Source organism: Bufo bufo, chromosome 3, assembly GCF_905171765.1.
Source record: "Bufo bufo chromosome 3, aBufBuf1.1, whole genome shotgun sequence".
Lineage (NCBI taxonomy): Eukaryota > Metazoa > Chordata > Amphibia > Anura > Bufonidae > Bufo > Bufo bufo.
In genome coordinates this window covers 425172880-425189508 of record NC_053391.1, presented here as the reverse complement: position 1 = coordinate 425189508, position 16629 = coordinate 425172880, and the positions used below count along the sequence as shown (strand labels likewise).

At 45.3% G+C, this 16629-nt stretch overlaps 1 protein-coding gene across 1 annotated transcript; it reads left to right on the top strand.

The window, feature by feature from the left end:
* The first annotated feature begins 9677 nt into the window (after window positions 1-9677).
* TMSB4X (thymosin beta 4 X-linked) lies at window positions 9678-11281 on the top strand. The gene is made up of 3 exons (XM_040424978.1): window positions 9678-9825; window positions 10585-10697; window positions 10805-11281. Exons 2-3 carry the CDS (start codon window positions 10598-10600, stop codon window positions 10837-10839), a joined length of 135 nt encoding a protein of 44 aa, XP_040280912.1. The 5' UTR covers window positions 9678-9825; window positions 10585-10597; the 3' UTR covers window positions 10840-11281.
* Window positions 11282-16629: the final 5348 nt, after the last annotated feature.

The following is a 16629-nucleotide window of genomic DNA, read 5'->3' as shown; positions in this document are numbered from 1 at the left end:
CCAATCCAACAGCGAATCCAAGAAGAGGGCGGTTTGAAGATGTGTTGGTCACTTCTGATATGAGATCATTCTTGCAGCCAATTCATCGACAGACGCCCTCCGGATCCAGCCTCACAGAACGCCGAGACCAACAGGTGTTCGACTACATCGGGTTAACGGCCAATGTGGACGCTCTGAAAAGCCAGGAACCCCTGGACTACTGGGTGTGCAGGCTTGACCTGTGGCCAGAGCTGGCACAATTTGCCATGGAACTGTTGGCTTGCCCCTCGTCCAGTGTCCTGTCAGAAAGGACGTTCAGCGCAGCAGGCCTAGCTCACGACAGTGTGGACTACCTCACATTTCTAAAAATTAATGAGGCATGGATCTCGGAGGAATTCAACACCTGTGACGACCGCGTTTAATTGAATTTTCTCAAGCCAGCCCACAATTCAACACCGGTGATGACCACGTGTTATCGAATTTCAACTATTATCATTATTTCTTTTTTCAAGAGGGGGGATTTCGTTAGCCATGTTTTTATTCAAATTTTATATTAGTTCTTTTAAACATATGTATTTGACCTCTATTTGTACTGGCCTGCAGTAAAATTGATATCCATTGACCGTGTAATATACCTCCGGCCACATAATCACTTGATCTTTTCTGTCCGGTGAATGCCTAATGTTTGGGGCCTGTAGTCCAGTGGCCTACAATAAAATTTTTATCCATTGACCGCATAACATACCTCGAGCCACATAATCAGAATTTCTTTTATGTCAGGTGAATGTCTAATTTTTAAGTCCCATACTCCTGTGGCCTAAAATAACAATTTTCTAGGCTCCAACAGGGCACATTTCAGAGAATTTCCCTTTAAGATGCATAGAAATGTCCCCTGATTAAGATACATATTTTTTGTTGGAATTTTTGCCATTGATCCCCCTCTAGTATGTCACTGTCCATGTTGTGGAACTATTTGTACACTTCTACATTTTCTACTTCAAGTATTTGGTGGCTGCAAATATGAGCTGAAGGTTTTTCAGGTTCACCTGCCTTAAAAGTGAATGGGGCCCGCCGCAAACTTGCAGTTCGCAAACATTTGATCGCGTTCGCAAACCGTCCCGGCTGATGTTCATCCATCACTACAATACGTGTCCTTTACGGCCCACTGGGTAAATGTGGTTCCTGCACAGTCACACCAGCAACTTGGCCAGGTGACGCCGCGTTGTCACACCGTTGGACCTGCGACAATGTCCGCCTCTGCCTCCTCATCCTCCACCGTGCCCTCAGCCTCCACTGCAGGGACAATTCACAGTGCCCCTCCAGCATACCATATGTGCAGGGCACGGCGGTGTCATGCTGTTCCGCACCTAGTTTGCTTGGGAAAACAAAGTCACACAGGGGAGTAACTGCTCCGTGTCCTTCATCAAGAAATCGAATCCTGGCTTTCTCCGTGACAACTCAAAATTGGAGCCATGGTGACAGACAACGGCAAGAACATGGTGTCAGCGCTGAGTCAAGGAGGGCTGAGCCATGCGCCCTGCATGGCACACATGTTAAATCTGGTTGTCAAGCGGTTCCTGAAGTCCTCCACCCATCTGCAAGACATCCTAAAAATGGCCAGGAAACTTTGCATGCACTTCAGCCACTCGTACACCGCAAAGCACACCCTCCTTGAGCTCCAGCGGCAGAACGGCATCCCCCAACATAGGCTTATATGAGACTTTTCCACCTGTTGGAATTCCACCCTCCATATGTTGGATCGACTATACGAACAGAGAAAGGCCATAAATGATTTCAAATGGATTGGAGTACTCCTCTGTGTAACTTCGATGTCAGCTAGTGACAGCTCATGTGTGACACCCGCCATTTGCTCAGGCCCTTTGAGGAGGCCACATTATTTGTCAGTTGTCAGGACTACGGGATGAACAACGTCATTCAACTGCCTCATGTCCTGGAACAGATGCTGGTAAATCTGGCTGTTCAGGGGACTAGAGAAGTGGCACCTAGATCTCACGGCCACATAAGCCTTGTGGGGGCTGAACTGGAGGAGGATGAAGAGGACATTGGAGCACAAGCAATGTGTAGCGTAATGGGTGGTTTTTACACTCAGGTGACAGAAGAGGAGGAGCCGGAGCAGCCAGAGGAGCTACAGGGCAATGAGGAAGAGGAGGCAGTGGACCCAGACACACCTTGGCAGTATGCAGTGGAGATGGAGGTAGGGAGTCCCTCTGAGTCACTTGCACAAACTGCCCGATGCATGCTCACTTGCTTGCGTAGTGACAGCCGAATTGTCACAATTTGGCAGAGGGATGACTTCTGGCTCTCCACCTTGTTGGACCCTCACTACCGGTCCAAAATGGGGGCCTTTTTAACACCCGCTGAGAGGGAGGACAAACTGAAATACTATAGAGACATCCTATGTAGTGAGTTGGCCGCTGCCTATCTGCGCCATCATCCATCCTCTCACAGGTCTGACCGGGGGGACCTCTGCTCTCACGTTCCTCTGCCATGGCTGCTGTGGCAGGGTGGGGGAATAGAAGCAGTTCCAGCTCCATCAGCAGCAACTGGAGTCCAGAGTTGCTGATGAGCAGCTTTCTTTACCTGTAAAGTGAAGAAATTACTCACCATAGGGCAGCAGCTAGACCTTGAGCAGGACCTGAACCAGCAGGTGGTGGCATACTTGGACAGTACCCTGCCACCCCACATTGAAGATCCGCTGGACTACTGGGCGGCCAAACTGGATTTGTGGCCGCAACTAGCAGAGTTTGCCCTGCCCGGCCAGTAGTGTGGCATCAGAGCGTGTGTTTAGTGTGGCGGGAGCCATAGTTACCCCAAGAACTCGCCTGTCCACCCAAACTGTGGAGAGACTGACCTTTGTCAAGATGAATCAGGTGTGGATCAGCCAGGATTTCCACCCACCAATGCATGATGCATCAGACTAGATCATCCATGGTGCCAAACCAACACTTTGACAAAAAAAAAACGGTTTCTTCTAGCTACCTGCCTCAGCTACTATTCTGATGCTTCCCCCCCGCCTGATGCCACACATCTGATGCCAAGTGCTCCTTCTTTCACCCACCATCTTCAGCTGGTACTCGTATTGCCACCCACCTCCCCACTCTGTCACCGGGTCACTCTCTGGTCTCCTGATGCTGCTGCCAACCCCACACTATGTCACCTTGCCACTCTGTGGTCTCCTGATTCTGCTGTCACTCCACACTATGTCACCTTGCCACTCTGTGGTCTGCTGATGCTGCTGCCACCTCCACACTATGTCACTTTGCCACTCTGTGGTCTCCTGATGCTGCTGCCACCTACCCACTCTGTCACCGGGTCACTCTGTGGTCTCCTGATTCTGTTGTCACCTCCACACTATGTCACCTTGCCACTCTGTGGTCTCCTGATGCTGCTGCTGCCACCTCCACACTGTCTTTGTGCCACTCTGTGGCCTCCTCATGATGCTGCTGCTGCGGTCACCGGGAGCAGGCAGTTCCGAGAACAGCCCGATGAAGGCCCCCGGCGGCTGTTCTCGGAACTGCCTGCTCCCGGTGACCACATTTGATTTCAGACCGGCTCGCGCACAGGCACAGGTAAAGACTTACCTGAGCATCGCCGGACTCGTGAGTTAAGATGGCAGCCCGCATGTGTTCGGGGGCGAACAAGGCGAATTGGCCATCACTGCTCGCAAGAAATCTGCACCAAAACTGCTCAAACCACAGGTCCTGCTGTCTATAGTGCAGAGTAGTGTTTTTGCAAGTGGTTAGGTGTTTTTTTTTTTTTAAAGGATCTGTCATTATTACTGGCGATGGGGGGACATTACATTATACATACTAGAGCACTATGTGGGGGGCTTTAGGTATACTGGGGCACTACGAGGGCCATTGGATGTCCAGTTAACTGAGGGCACTGCAGGAATTAGATTTTAAAAAAAGCCAATGAACTACATCCGTTTTTAATGGCTTTTTTTAAAGGCCTTTAAAAACGGATGCAAAATGGATAGACAGTGAGAAAATGGATCCACACATGAACGGATGCAAAATGGCCATGAAAAACTGACAGGGGCACATTTACTAAGACTAGCTTTCCCCCTTGCGCTGCCGTAAGATTCGTCTAATTTATGATGAGGCGTGCACCTAGTTATAAATTAGGCGCATCTATGGCAGTCCTTGTGCCTGGCGAAAAAACTACTCCAGCTCCTGGCTGGTGTCGTTTTCTGGCAATATTTACGCCTTTACATTTCCATACGTAAATGTTAGTAAATTTGTCAGAGCCAATTAGGCAAGGTTAATCGATTGCCTTAATCATGCACACGACCGTATGTATTTTGCGGTCCGCAAAAAACACGGATGACATCCATGTGCATTCCGTATTTTGCGGAACGAAACAGCTTGCCCCTAATAGAACAATACTATCTTTGTCCGTAATGCGGACAATAATAGGACATGTTCTATTTTTTTGCGGAACAGAAATACGGACATACGGAAACAGAATGCACACTGAATAACTTCCATTTTTTTTGCGGACCCACTGAAATGAATGGTTCCGCATACGGTCCGCAAAAAAAAAAAAACTGAATAGACACGGAAAGAAAATATGTTCGTGTATTTTGAGTCCTTAGAAGGCGTTACCTAGGGATAAGTGGGAGCGGCAGCAGGGCCATGGACAATGAGTGTTTCCATTGTGGAAGTGGTCAATTCTCCATATGCAAATATATTGCCGTAATCAGGGCGGCGATACAGTTGATTACTGTGGTGGGCTTTGGAGCGATGTCTCCCTGTCTTGCCATTCCCTCTGATAGGCTACAGGCACTAGGCCTGAAGCCTATTAGAGGTCGCTAAAGGTGGCACAATGACGTCATCATCATCACGCCGCCTGAGCTGGACAGCATACAGATTAGGACACAGACCGGAAGAGGGCTGTGTCCTGCGCCACATCACTGACAGCCGTATGGAGCTAAGTATTTGAGTTTGTTATTTTTATTTGGCAGTATGGTGTTGGGACATTATGGGGGACATTATTATAACTGGGAGCACTATGGGGGAATTGTTTCTAATGGGGGCATTTTGTAGTGGCACACAGATAGATGAATTTTTTTGTACTGGCACACATTGGCTCTACTGGGGGCTATAAAAGGGGGTATTTTTTGTACTGACATACATCATAAGGGGCGATTTTTAACCTTGGCACACATTAAAAGGCCTCTTGCACACGGCCGTTGTGCTCCCGTGGCCGTATTGCGAGCCGCAATACTTGGGGCACTGGCCGTGTGCATTCCGCATCACGGATGCGGACCCATTCTGGAGATGCGGTGCGAACGGAAGCACGGAACGGAACCCCACGGAAGCACTACGGAGTGCTTCCGAGAGGTTCCAATCCGTGCTTCCGTTCCGAAAAAAAATAGAACTTGTTCTATCTTTTTGCGGAACGGACGGATCATGGACCCATTCAAGTTGAATTGGGGTCCCCAATGCACGGAACGGAACCACAACGGCCGTGTGCAAGAGGCCTAAGGGAGGATTTTTTGTAATGGCACACATTATAAAGGGGTTATTTTTTCTACTGGCACACATAAGGGGGTATTTTTTATATTGGCAGATATTATAAGGGGGTATTTTTTCTACTGGCACACATATGGGGGTATTTTTTTCTCTACTGGCACATATTATAAGGGGAATAATTACTTCCGAGGATATTACGGTGGGCTTTATTACTACTGGGGGGATATGGGAAACATGATTACTAGTATGGGCACTATGAGGGCATTATTACTTCTGGGTCACAATGGGGGATATTATTACTATTGGGGTCACTGTTAACACTATGCACTCTGGCAGATAATTATTACTATTGGTGGGACTTTTGGTAGCCCTATTACTGTGGGGGGAACCCTGGCACAGTATCAGCTTAGAAAAATTATTTTTAGGGGACACTAACACTATTTGCTGGACGCGGGTATTTCTTATGTCTACTTTCACACTGGCGTTTTGACTTTCCGTTTGTGAGATCCGTTCAGGGATCTCACAAGCGGTCCAAAACGGATCAGTTTTGCCCCAATGCAATCTGAATGGATAAGGATCCGCTCAGAATGCATCAGTTTGCCTCCGTTCCGACTCCATTCCACTCTGGAGACTGACACCAAAATGCAGCGTTTTGGTGTCCATCTGATAAAACTGACACAATCTGGCACAATAGAAAACGGATCCGTCCTCCATTGACTTTCAATGGAGTTCAAGACGGATCCGTCTTGGCTATGTTAAAGATGATACAAACGGATCCGTTCGGAACGGATGCAGACGGTTGTATTAGGCTACTTTCACACCTGCATTTAGGTGCGGATCCGTCTGGTATCTGCCCAGACGGATCCGCACCTATAATGCAAACGCTGGTATCCGTTCAGAACGGATCCGTTTGCATTACTCTGTAAAAAAAAAAATCTAAGTCTAAGTCAAACGGATCCGTCCTGAAAGTCAATGGGGGATGGATCCGTTTACAATTGCACCATATTGTGCCAGTGATAAACGGATCCGCCCCATCGACTTACATTGTAAGTCAGGACGGATCCGTATGGCTCTGCATCGCCAGGCGGATATGGAGGCTGAACGGAGCCAAACTGATGCATTCTGAGTGGATCCTTTTCCATTCAGAATTCATTGGGGCTAAACTGATCCGTTTTGGACCGCTTGTGAGAGCCTTGAAACGGATCTCAGAATCGGAAAGCCAAAACGCCAGTGTAAAAAGTAGCTTTATCTGAACGAATCCGTCCATGACGGATCCGCACAAAACGTGAGTTTGAAAGTAGCCTAACACTGTGTGCCAATAATTATTGAAGGGGGCACTAGTGATAGTAATATTTTCAGGGGGATCATCTGTTTCTGCAGTATAGTATTGGGGAGACAGTGGGCACAGTATTGGGATGGCAGGATGGGGTGTTCTGAAGGTGGGAGGACGATGGAAAAGTAGGAAACTAAGATGTCTGTTTGTCAAACTCTGCAGTGACAAGAGGTGGGTGGTTTGGTCTGAAAGGAGAAGATGAGGAAAGAGAACGTCTAGAGCAGGGATCAACAACCTTCGGCACTCCAGCTTCTGTGAAACTACAACTCCCAGCATGCACACTTACTCAGCAGCGCTTGTAACTCCCATAGAATTGAAAGGAGGATTCTGGGAGTTGTAGTCTCAGAACAGCTGGAGTGCCAGAGGTTGCTGATCCCTGGTCTAGAAGAAACCTCACTGGATGTAAGAGGTATGTGGTACTGTATGAGGCCTTATTCACATGTAAGTGATTCACAGCCTTCCACTTTCCATGTTCTCCACAGACAGTGCATGTACCCTTTCATTTTAATGTGTGTATTCACACATCCATGTTTTAGCACGATATGTGGGTCCATGGTTGTAGCTCGGAAAAATGCTCTATTTTGTCTGTCCATCATACCCATTATAGTCTAAGGGTCCGTGAAAAACACAGACCCAACATGAACGCCATCCAGGCTCGGACTGGCCCACAGGGGAATCCCCCGGTGGGCCCCTGAGCAAGGTGGGCCCTTCGTCTCCCACCCCCTGCACAAGTGGCACATAATACAGTAGACTTACTGCACTACATACATATATACAATGTACAGCACCTCAACCAGTCTATGTTCATATAAAAAAACTTTAAACGTTAAAATATGTATTATATTTGAATGTATCTGTACGGTGGGCCCCCAAAATAAATTTTACTGGTGGGCCCAAAGTTCCCCAGTCCGACACTGACGCCATCCATGTTTTGTCCGTGTTTTACAGATCATTCATAGGAGTGCTCCGAGTGTCAGTGCAACACAGATGATACATAAAAACAGACACACTGACCAAACACGGATTCTTCCCAGAAATTTTAACAGATGAATCACTGACCATCTTATCACGGATTTCATCATGGACATGGACATGTGAATAAGGCCTTACCCTGTATGTTTTGTATGGCTGTTTTCCACGGCCGTGTGCATTCGGTCTTAGTTTGAGAATTTGGCATGGGGAAGGGTAGACATTAAAATGTTTGCTTCAGGCAACAGAAAGGCTAGGTGCTCCCCCGGCCCCTGCCACACCCCTGCTCCACCCTATTCAACTGCATAACACAGCAGGTTAAAAAAGGGTTGAAAATAGCCGCAAGTCCGTTAATATATGACTCCCACATTCTATCTGTTTTTAATGTACCCTTAGGGCTCATACACACTGCCATTGGTCGGCAATGCACGGGCAACATCCATGCGGATTCCGCAGATGGATCCAGACCCATGGGTCCATGATCCGTCCGCACTGCAAAAAAATACAAGTTCTATTTTTTTGCGGTGCAGAGGGACGGAGAGGAACCCCACAGAAGCACTCCGTAGTGCCCACAGAAGCACTCCGTAGTGCTTCTGTGGGGTGCCGTACCTCCATTATGCTTTGACCTTCCAGATTGCGAAGCTATTCTAGTGAATGGCTCTGCATTTATGATGCAGGGTGCACTCGGCCGGTGCCCGTGTGTTGCGGACGCGCTGTTTGTGGGCCACAGTACGCGCACGGATGGGTAACGGCCATGTGCACGAGCCCTTAGGGATCTACCTTTACAAACTGCGCAGCCAAAAACTGTCTGCGGGTTTACCGCGCTTTTTACCGAAAAAGTCTTGTGTAAATACACAGTAAGGCCTAATTATATGGATGCCATATTGAGGACATACCTGTATTTATTTCACAGCGTTCACATACTCATAGCATTAAAACGGTATATAACGTAGGATAATGGTGGAAACGGAAAATATTCACTAGCAGCTGTACCTATGCAGGAAGTTGACGCCAGGAAGGTGTTGAATTCTGGAATATGCATTGCCCTTTCTTAAAAATTTATTTTGCATCGCATGCGAATGTGATTTTCTTCGCCACCCACCGCTTGCATCCTCTTATAAGACCACGCCTGGTCCAACAGATGTTGGATGTCACTGGATCTAGCAGGCCTACAGAAGAATAGCACGCAAGCAGCACTTTTACCCCGTTCAGTTCCATTACCGCTGTAACAATGTCGTTTTATATGAAGGCCGCGGTGGGTTTCCTTTTTTGTACAGCAAATATGAGAACAGGAAGCAGATTTCCTGTCGAACTACTCCTTCACCACAGGTCTGCATGCAGTATTGCACTTATTAACCTCTACTGTGCTGGAGGAATCTGCAAAGCAAAAAGGTATAGCTTTTAAGTTTCCAAAAGCCAACATGTGGGATCCATCAGTGATCTTAGCCAGATAGGAGCTGCAAGAGGTCTTGAGCAACCTCAAAGGGAATCTCATAAACAGCAGATATGTTATAGGAGCAGAAGGAAACAAGAAATGGAATGGCTGAACAGGCTTGCCGTCTTCAGTGATAGTTAACACAAAATGCCTTGGTTTTCCCCCAAAACACCTCCATCCCCTATAGCACCATACATATTCAGTGTGTTACATGTATGATGCATCGGTTTTGCATCTAGGCCCGGCCGTCCTTAAAAAAAAAAAAAAAAATGAACCAGCATGGCCTCAAAATACAAAGCAGCTGCGCATTGTTCCTTTAGTGTCACGTCGTGCGAAACAAGGAGCTGTATTATCCGAAACAGCAGCGACTGCCTCACTTAATGTTCAGAATAGCTATTCAGGAACATCACAACGAGCATTCGATCGTGTCGTCATATTAATAGCGAAGAATAGGAAGAAATGGAAGGCAAGGGCAACGAAGAGTTACAGAAGGATGACATCACGCCTCATTTGCATAGAGGAGATTATATAAAAGCAGGCGCAGCTCTCTCCTCTCTCAGACTCAAGGCTGTGTTTGTGAGGAGCCATTCTGCTTGTGCGCTGTGTTGCTGGTAAGTGGTTATTGCATTTGTATCCTTCTTGTTTAGGGCTGTGGGACCAGTATGAAAGATCCTGTTATAGCTGGTCTTGGTGGTTTATGCTTTTTGTCCTTCTGAAGGAAGTGTGCCTGGATTTGCATGTGAATTTCCATTCCCCGTTATCATTTTGCCAGCACTCAGCCTTGAGCAGTTACCTTTAAGGCTTATTATGTACAATGTGTCTAAATTGGTGGTATTGTGAGATCTTTGCCTTTTTTTTATATTGATGAGGATCCTGCAATGGGTTAATATCAGTGCATTGGAATAACACTAATTGGAATGGTTTGCTGCTCTGCTGCGAAGGCGTGGGGGCTGCTGAAGAACAGGGCGGTGGTTAAGGCTCCTTGAGTTAGCTGCAGCCCTTTGTAAGAAAGGAAGAATGCATGACTTCATCTGCCAGCAAGGGATTGCTGCCCACCACATTTGCGCAACCCTTATTAACATATGAACTGGTGTGCATCCAGATTATTGATTGATAGATGATTCTGTGATCAGAAAATATGATGCGTCACTACATTTAGTTACTGTTTTAAAATATGGGCGTACATCTGATGGGCTTTAAATATAGACCTCTAGTCTAAACCGTGAAGTTCTGATTCTTGAGATGGCTCAAATCTTCTGTTAGAAAGTGAGGGGATGAGGGCGTGGCAGGCACTGTAATAGCAAGTGACACTTTTTGCAGTGCAAGCATGGTGGCGCTCTAACACTCATTCTCTTCTCTCCTTTGTGCAGATCATCCTACAAAATGTCTGACAAACCAGATATGGCTGAGATTGAGAAATTCGATAAGGCCAAGCTGAAAAAGACAGAAACGCAAGAGAAAAATCCACTTCCTTCTAAAGAAAGTGAGTTTATTTTTACTTTATTTAAATATTTTGGTTTAGGTTTATCTTATTTGTAAATACCTTTAACATAAATACTAATTGTCGTTTTTGTTTTTTTCTTTTTTCAGCAATTGAGCAAGAGAAACAACAATCTGAATCCTAATGAACCCCCATCACCCCCCAATATGCACTGTACATTCCACAAGCATTGCCTTCTTATTTTTTCTTCTTTTAGCTGTTTAACTTTGTAAGAAATAACTAAGATACAAAGAGGTTGGAAAACGTTTACTGTGCTGCCCCATTACACCGACAGAAAAGTTAATAAAAGAACTACTGAACACTGAATGAAGGCGCTGCCTTTCCATCTGCCTGTCTGGCTGGCTTTGGTTTTGGTGGCATGAGCGACCTTACACAATGAAAGGAGAATCTGAGTGGAACTACAGATATCCAGTAATATGAGGTGATGCGTTGAATGGAAAGCTGCACCAAGGTCCGGCGAGCTGTAAAATGCGGTCAAATCGAGTGCCATTTTATTTGTTCAAAATGATTTGAATTATTGGAATGCACAATTTTTTTCAATATGCAAATAAAAAGTATAAAATATTTTCTGATTCGTGTAATGTTTCTATCTGTGACAAGTCGCCATGCCGGAGGAACAGCGTGGGTAAAACAAAGGGTTTTCCGTGGTGGTAATACCAAGATGTGTGATTCTTTTGTGCTGAACTGACCAACCACAATGACGGTAACTGCTTGTATTTCATATTAGTTATCTTTAACTTAATCAGTAGTAAGGGTTCTTAACTGGGTGTGGTCTGCATTAACTCTTGCATGACATCCGGTAGCTTCAAATGTAGACTTTGTACATTTTTAACACACTTTACTATAAAATGCTAGTGTTAATTAAACATCTTTTTGTTTTTGCTATTTTATTTCTTATTTTATTTATTTTTATAACCCTGGGGTGTCTGAATTTATAACCCTGGGGTGTCACCTTCTGTTGCAAGTACTCCTTCCCTATTGGAAGTGTAGAACTTTATATATGCCTGTAGTTTTGGCAAAGTAACCCTATTAGTAATCAGTGGGGGGGAGGGGCTGTCTAGATGTAATGCTAAATTCTTCTAATTTTAATTAAGATCTAGTCATTGCTATGTCTGGGTCAGTGTTTCCCTGGTCATGTGGAGCCATTGTTAGAAATAAGGAGGGGCAGGGAGCCAACAGGATGTGCACACAGAACAAAGATGAGTGCATAGATTTTTAACTAGTGGGGGAAGATGGATTCAGTTAAACTGACTTGAGGTCCCTTTTTAATGGTTTCTTGTAATTGCTAGCTGCATGGAGCAGATGGTCTTTATGGGTTAAATGGTGTGCATGACTCTGCAGTTGGCAGACACTTTTTTTTATTTTTTTATTATGGGTTTCTGGTAACCTGATCCTTATAGATGACTAATCTCTGTAGTCTGCTGTTGGAGGCTTGGTCAGCCAGCAGTAGATGTGCGGAGATAAAGGCTGCCATTATCACAATGACTCATTTATTACAAATCTAACTCTTGTTAGCCTCTGGCCGTCAGGTGCCATTCATAGAGGTCTCATTACCTTTAGGGTGTGACATGGGGCACAGTCTGGTCACATTACTATGCATTGTCTAATGTTATGTCAGCCTTGGTGGGTGTTCTCGTGACTAGGGGATGCTTGTCACCAAATGTCATTTTCGCCTCACTGACAAAATTTCAAGTTGCAGCATCTTAAGAGTTTTTACGGACACCTCTCCTCATTCAAGCACCGCCTACCTGGGTGTTACCATGGCGATCATGCTGTATATACACTGCTGTGGCCAATTAATGGTTAGAATTTTGAACAAGTGAAGGGAGTGGTTTGTGAATTGACTACGCTGATCGGAGGAGACACGTCCGCGTGTGCACCAGCCGGATGCCTACGTTCTGAGCACACCACACAAGATTAATTTTGGTTTTCTATGAATGGAGGCTTTTTTTTAACACTATATAATACTGCCATCACAAAGACCCTGATTCATCAAAACTGGAGTAAAGGAAAACTGGCTTAGTTGTCCATAGCAACCAATCAGATTCCACCTTAAATTTTCCAAAGGAGCTATTTAGTTGCTATGGGTGACTAAGCTGGTTTTCCTTTACACCAGTTTTGATTAAATCTCCCCTAATAATATATTCCATAGCTGGAATTAACCATTTGCAGGTACTGGTGGCAGACACACTTGTGGTTGCATTTTTGTGAAGCCAAATCATATTTCATATAAATCCCTGAGGGGACTGAACACAATGCAATTTGGTACCAGCCTGAAAGCCTCAGGTAAGAATCTGAAGCCTAAAAATACATATATACGTTAAAGGGGTATTCCAGCAATATGAAGTGTGTATAGGGGATGATCATGATAATGGAGGCCCTGTACCCCCTCCCCAAACTGAATGGAGCAGCAGGTTGATCATGTGCGCTGTCAGCCCCTTCATCTCTGAGACAGCCAAATATATCAACCTGCTCCTCTGCACTAGAATACCCCTTTAAAGAGGACCTGTCACCATAAAGTACAATGCAATGTGAAAGCAGCATGTTATAAAGCAGGCTCGGACTGACCCACAGGGGTACAGGTGAATCCCCCACTGGGCCCCTGAGCAAGGTGGGCCCCTAGTCTCCCACCCCCTGCACAAGTGGCACATAAGACAGTAGACTTACTGCACTACATATCAATGTACAGCACCTCAATCAGACCATGTTCATATAAATAACTTGTTAGATTAAAGAAACTCCCCAGTTTATTATTATAGACATGACCAGAGCTGAGATGACTTCTAGGTATAGAGGAAAGCTAGCCAGTGTCCTCTTCTCCCCAGGACCTACCTTCTCAAAGCTGCTGCAGGGACCCCCATATTCAATCATATGGTAGCATCTTGCTGCTGTGTGGGCAGGTAATATTTGAATGTATCCGTACGGTGGGCCCCCAAAATAAATTTTACTGGTGGGCCCTAGGCATTAGTGATGAGCGGCAGGGGCAATATTAGAATTTGAGATATTTTGTGAAAATTTGGGCAAATATTCATCATATATTCGCAAATTAGAGAATTTAGAAAATTCGCGATTATTTTCTTGATTGCAAAAATCCGCAATGTAATATGCGCGTATTGCGCAGGCAATACAGGCTTTGGTCACTGTTGCTACATTTTTCAAGCTGCTGGAAGTTTCCTGAGACTGGAGTAAATGGTTGGCACGGCAGAACATTACAATAGCTTTATATGCAGATATTGTGCTCCAATATATTCGCAATTGCGCAAATCGGCAATTAATGATGCGCATATTTTGCCGCAATATGTGAAACTTCACATTTTAGCAGGTCTGACTACATATTACTGATTGGTGCACTATGTATTATTGTGACATCACAGCACTATGTCTGTAGGATGTACAGTATGTATGGACAGCAGAACCGATCACACTACTAACACCCTGCACTGGAACCTCAGCTACACTATATCAGGATCTAACCTACAATGACTATCTCCCACTAACTATCTGTATTATATATATAAGCTATCTAACTATCTAATGTAGTGTGGAAAGCACAGAGCACAGCAATGTCACTGCTCTCTCTCTCAGAACTCCATAAAACTACAGAAAATGGCTGCTGGGGAGGTTCTTATATAGTAAGGGGGAGACAACTTTCCTATTGGTTGCTAGGGATGTTGCTAAGCTCAGACAAAGACATTGCAGCCTTCTCATTGGCCCACAAGCAAGAAGGGAGGTTACTGATGAAAAAAAAATCTAGAATATTCACGAATATGAATATATAGCACTATATTCTACATCTTGTCGAATTCCCAAAGTGGTGATTTTCGTGATTATAATTCGCGATACGAATATTCGCGCCCAACACTACTGGGCATCCCAGTCCGACACTGGAGCAGAGTTTTGTGGTAAAAGATTCAATAAGGCTGTTTTCACACTGCTGACACAGCCTTTTGGCATGAAATACATGCGATTTCCTGACCATTAAAGGGGTTGTCCTGCCATACATATTGATGACCTATCCACAATATCAGATCGGTGGGGGTCTGACACCTGGCACCCCCAATGATCAGCTGTTTGACAAGGAGGTGACACTCCATATGAGCGCCGCTTCCTGTTCATTACGCTGCGCTTTGTCCCAGAAGTGCAATGTAATGACAAGTACTTGCTTCATTCACTTGAATGGAGCGAGTACTTGTAATTACAGTACGCCACCACTTTACAGGAGACGACGCATAGTGTAAAGACACGGAAGCGACGTTTACCTGGAACGCCACCTCCTCATCAAACAGCTGATCATCAGGGGTGCCGTGTGTCAAACCCCCGCCAATCCGATACTGATGACCTATCCTGAGGGGAGGTCATCAATCGCTAGACAACCGCTTTAAGGGTATATTTAACTGCAACAGAAAAATCCACTCTATACATATGAATGAAGTTGTACTGTGGCATATGTAAGGATTTCTGCAAGCCCCATTCAGATGAATAGGACAGTATCAAACAGTTTTGCAACAAATCTGCTGTGTATTAGGCTGGGTTCACACGGGCGTTGCGGGAAAAGATACGGGTGAGTTGCGGGAACATGCGCGATTTTTCCCAGAATGCTTAGTAGAAGGTCAATTGAGGGTTAAAAAAAATTAAATAAAAATTAACTCACCTCCTCCAATTGATCTCGTAGCTGCTGGTCTCCTGTTCTTTCTTCAGGACCTGTCAAAGGACCTGTGGTGATGTCACTGAGCTCATCACATGGTCCATCACCATAGTGATGGACCATGTGATGAGCTCAGTGATGTCACCATAAGTCCTTTGACAGGTCCTGAAGAAAGAACCGGAGAGCGGCAGCTACGAGATCAATTGGAGTAGGTGAGTTAATTTTTATAAAAATCTTTAACCCTCAATTGACCTTCTACTAAGCATTCTGTATTAAAGAATGCTATTATTTTCCCTTATAACCATGTTATAAGGGAAAATAATACAGTGAATAGACTTTCATCCTAGCAACCATGCGTGAAAATCGCACCGCATCCGCACTTCCTTGCGGATGCTTGCGATTTTCACGCAGCCCCATTCAAATCACCGCTCATCTGCACAGCCCCATAGAAATGAATGGGTCCGGATTCAGCGCGGGTGCAATGCGTTCGCCTCACGCATTGCACCTGCGCAGAAATCTCGCCCGTGTAATTGCACCCGCGCAGAAATCTCGCCCGTGTGAAAGGGGCCTTAGTGTGTGCGTAAATACCAGTGAAGGACGCCCCATGCAGTGTTCCTCCTACAAATGGCACCCTCCCCCTATCCACTTAGATACCGGGGTCAACATGGCATCTGAGGGGTTAGATTGCCGGGATCTCAAGTTAATGCTGTCTATGTGCTGTATATGTACAGTGCTGTGTGCTAACTACCAACCTGCAGGGTTGTACATGTATTGTGCAGTGTGGAAAGGGATGATGTCTCATCTCTATTCTTTTATAAAGTGCTGTCGTATTAGTCAGTGTGACCGTTAATGGCAGTGATGTATGTTGTGACCGGTTTATGCTGTCTTACATTTTTCATGGCATAAATCAATAAATGAAGGTCAGTGCCACACAAAGGGGTATGGCTACACGGCGCCATGTGTCGTATGACATTTGATATGTATTTCAATGGTGTCACAGACGCTACAGTCGCAGAAAACTCCAACTTCGCGTCGCAGCAAGTAGCATGTCCCATAGCAACATCATTGAATTGCATTACATAAAATGACACATGTCACCGTGTAGCTGGACCCTTATCCTGTTGAAGACAAAAACGAGTTCTGAGTAGACAAGGCCAATTTTTGCTTGTTTTGATAAATGAATCCCTAATGGTGAGATTTATGAAACGGTCTAAAAGCAAAACTGTCTTTATTTGCCCATAGCAACCAATCACAGGGCAGATTGCATTT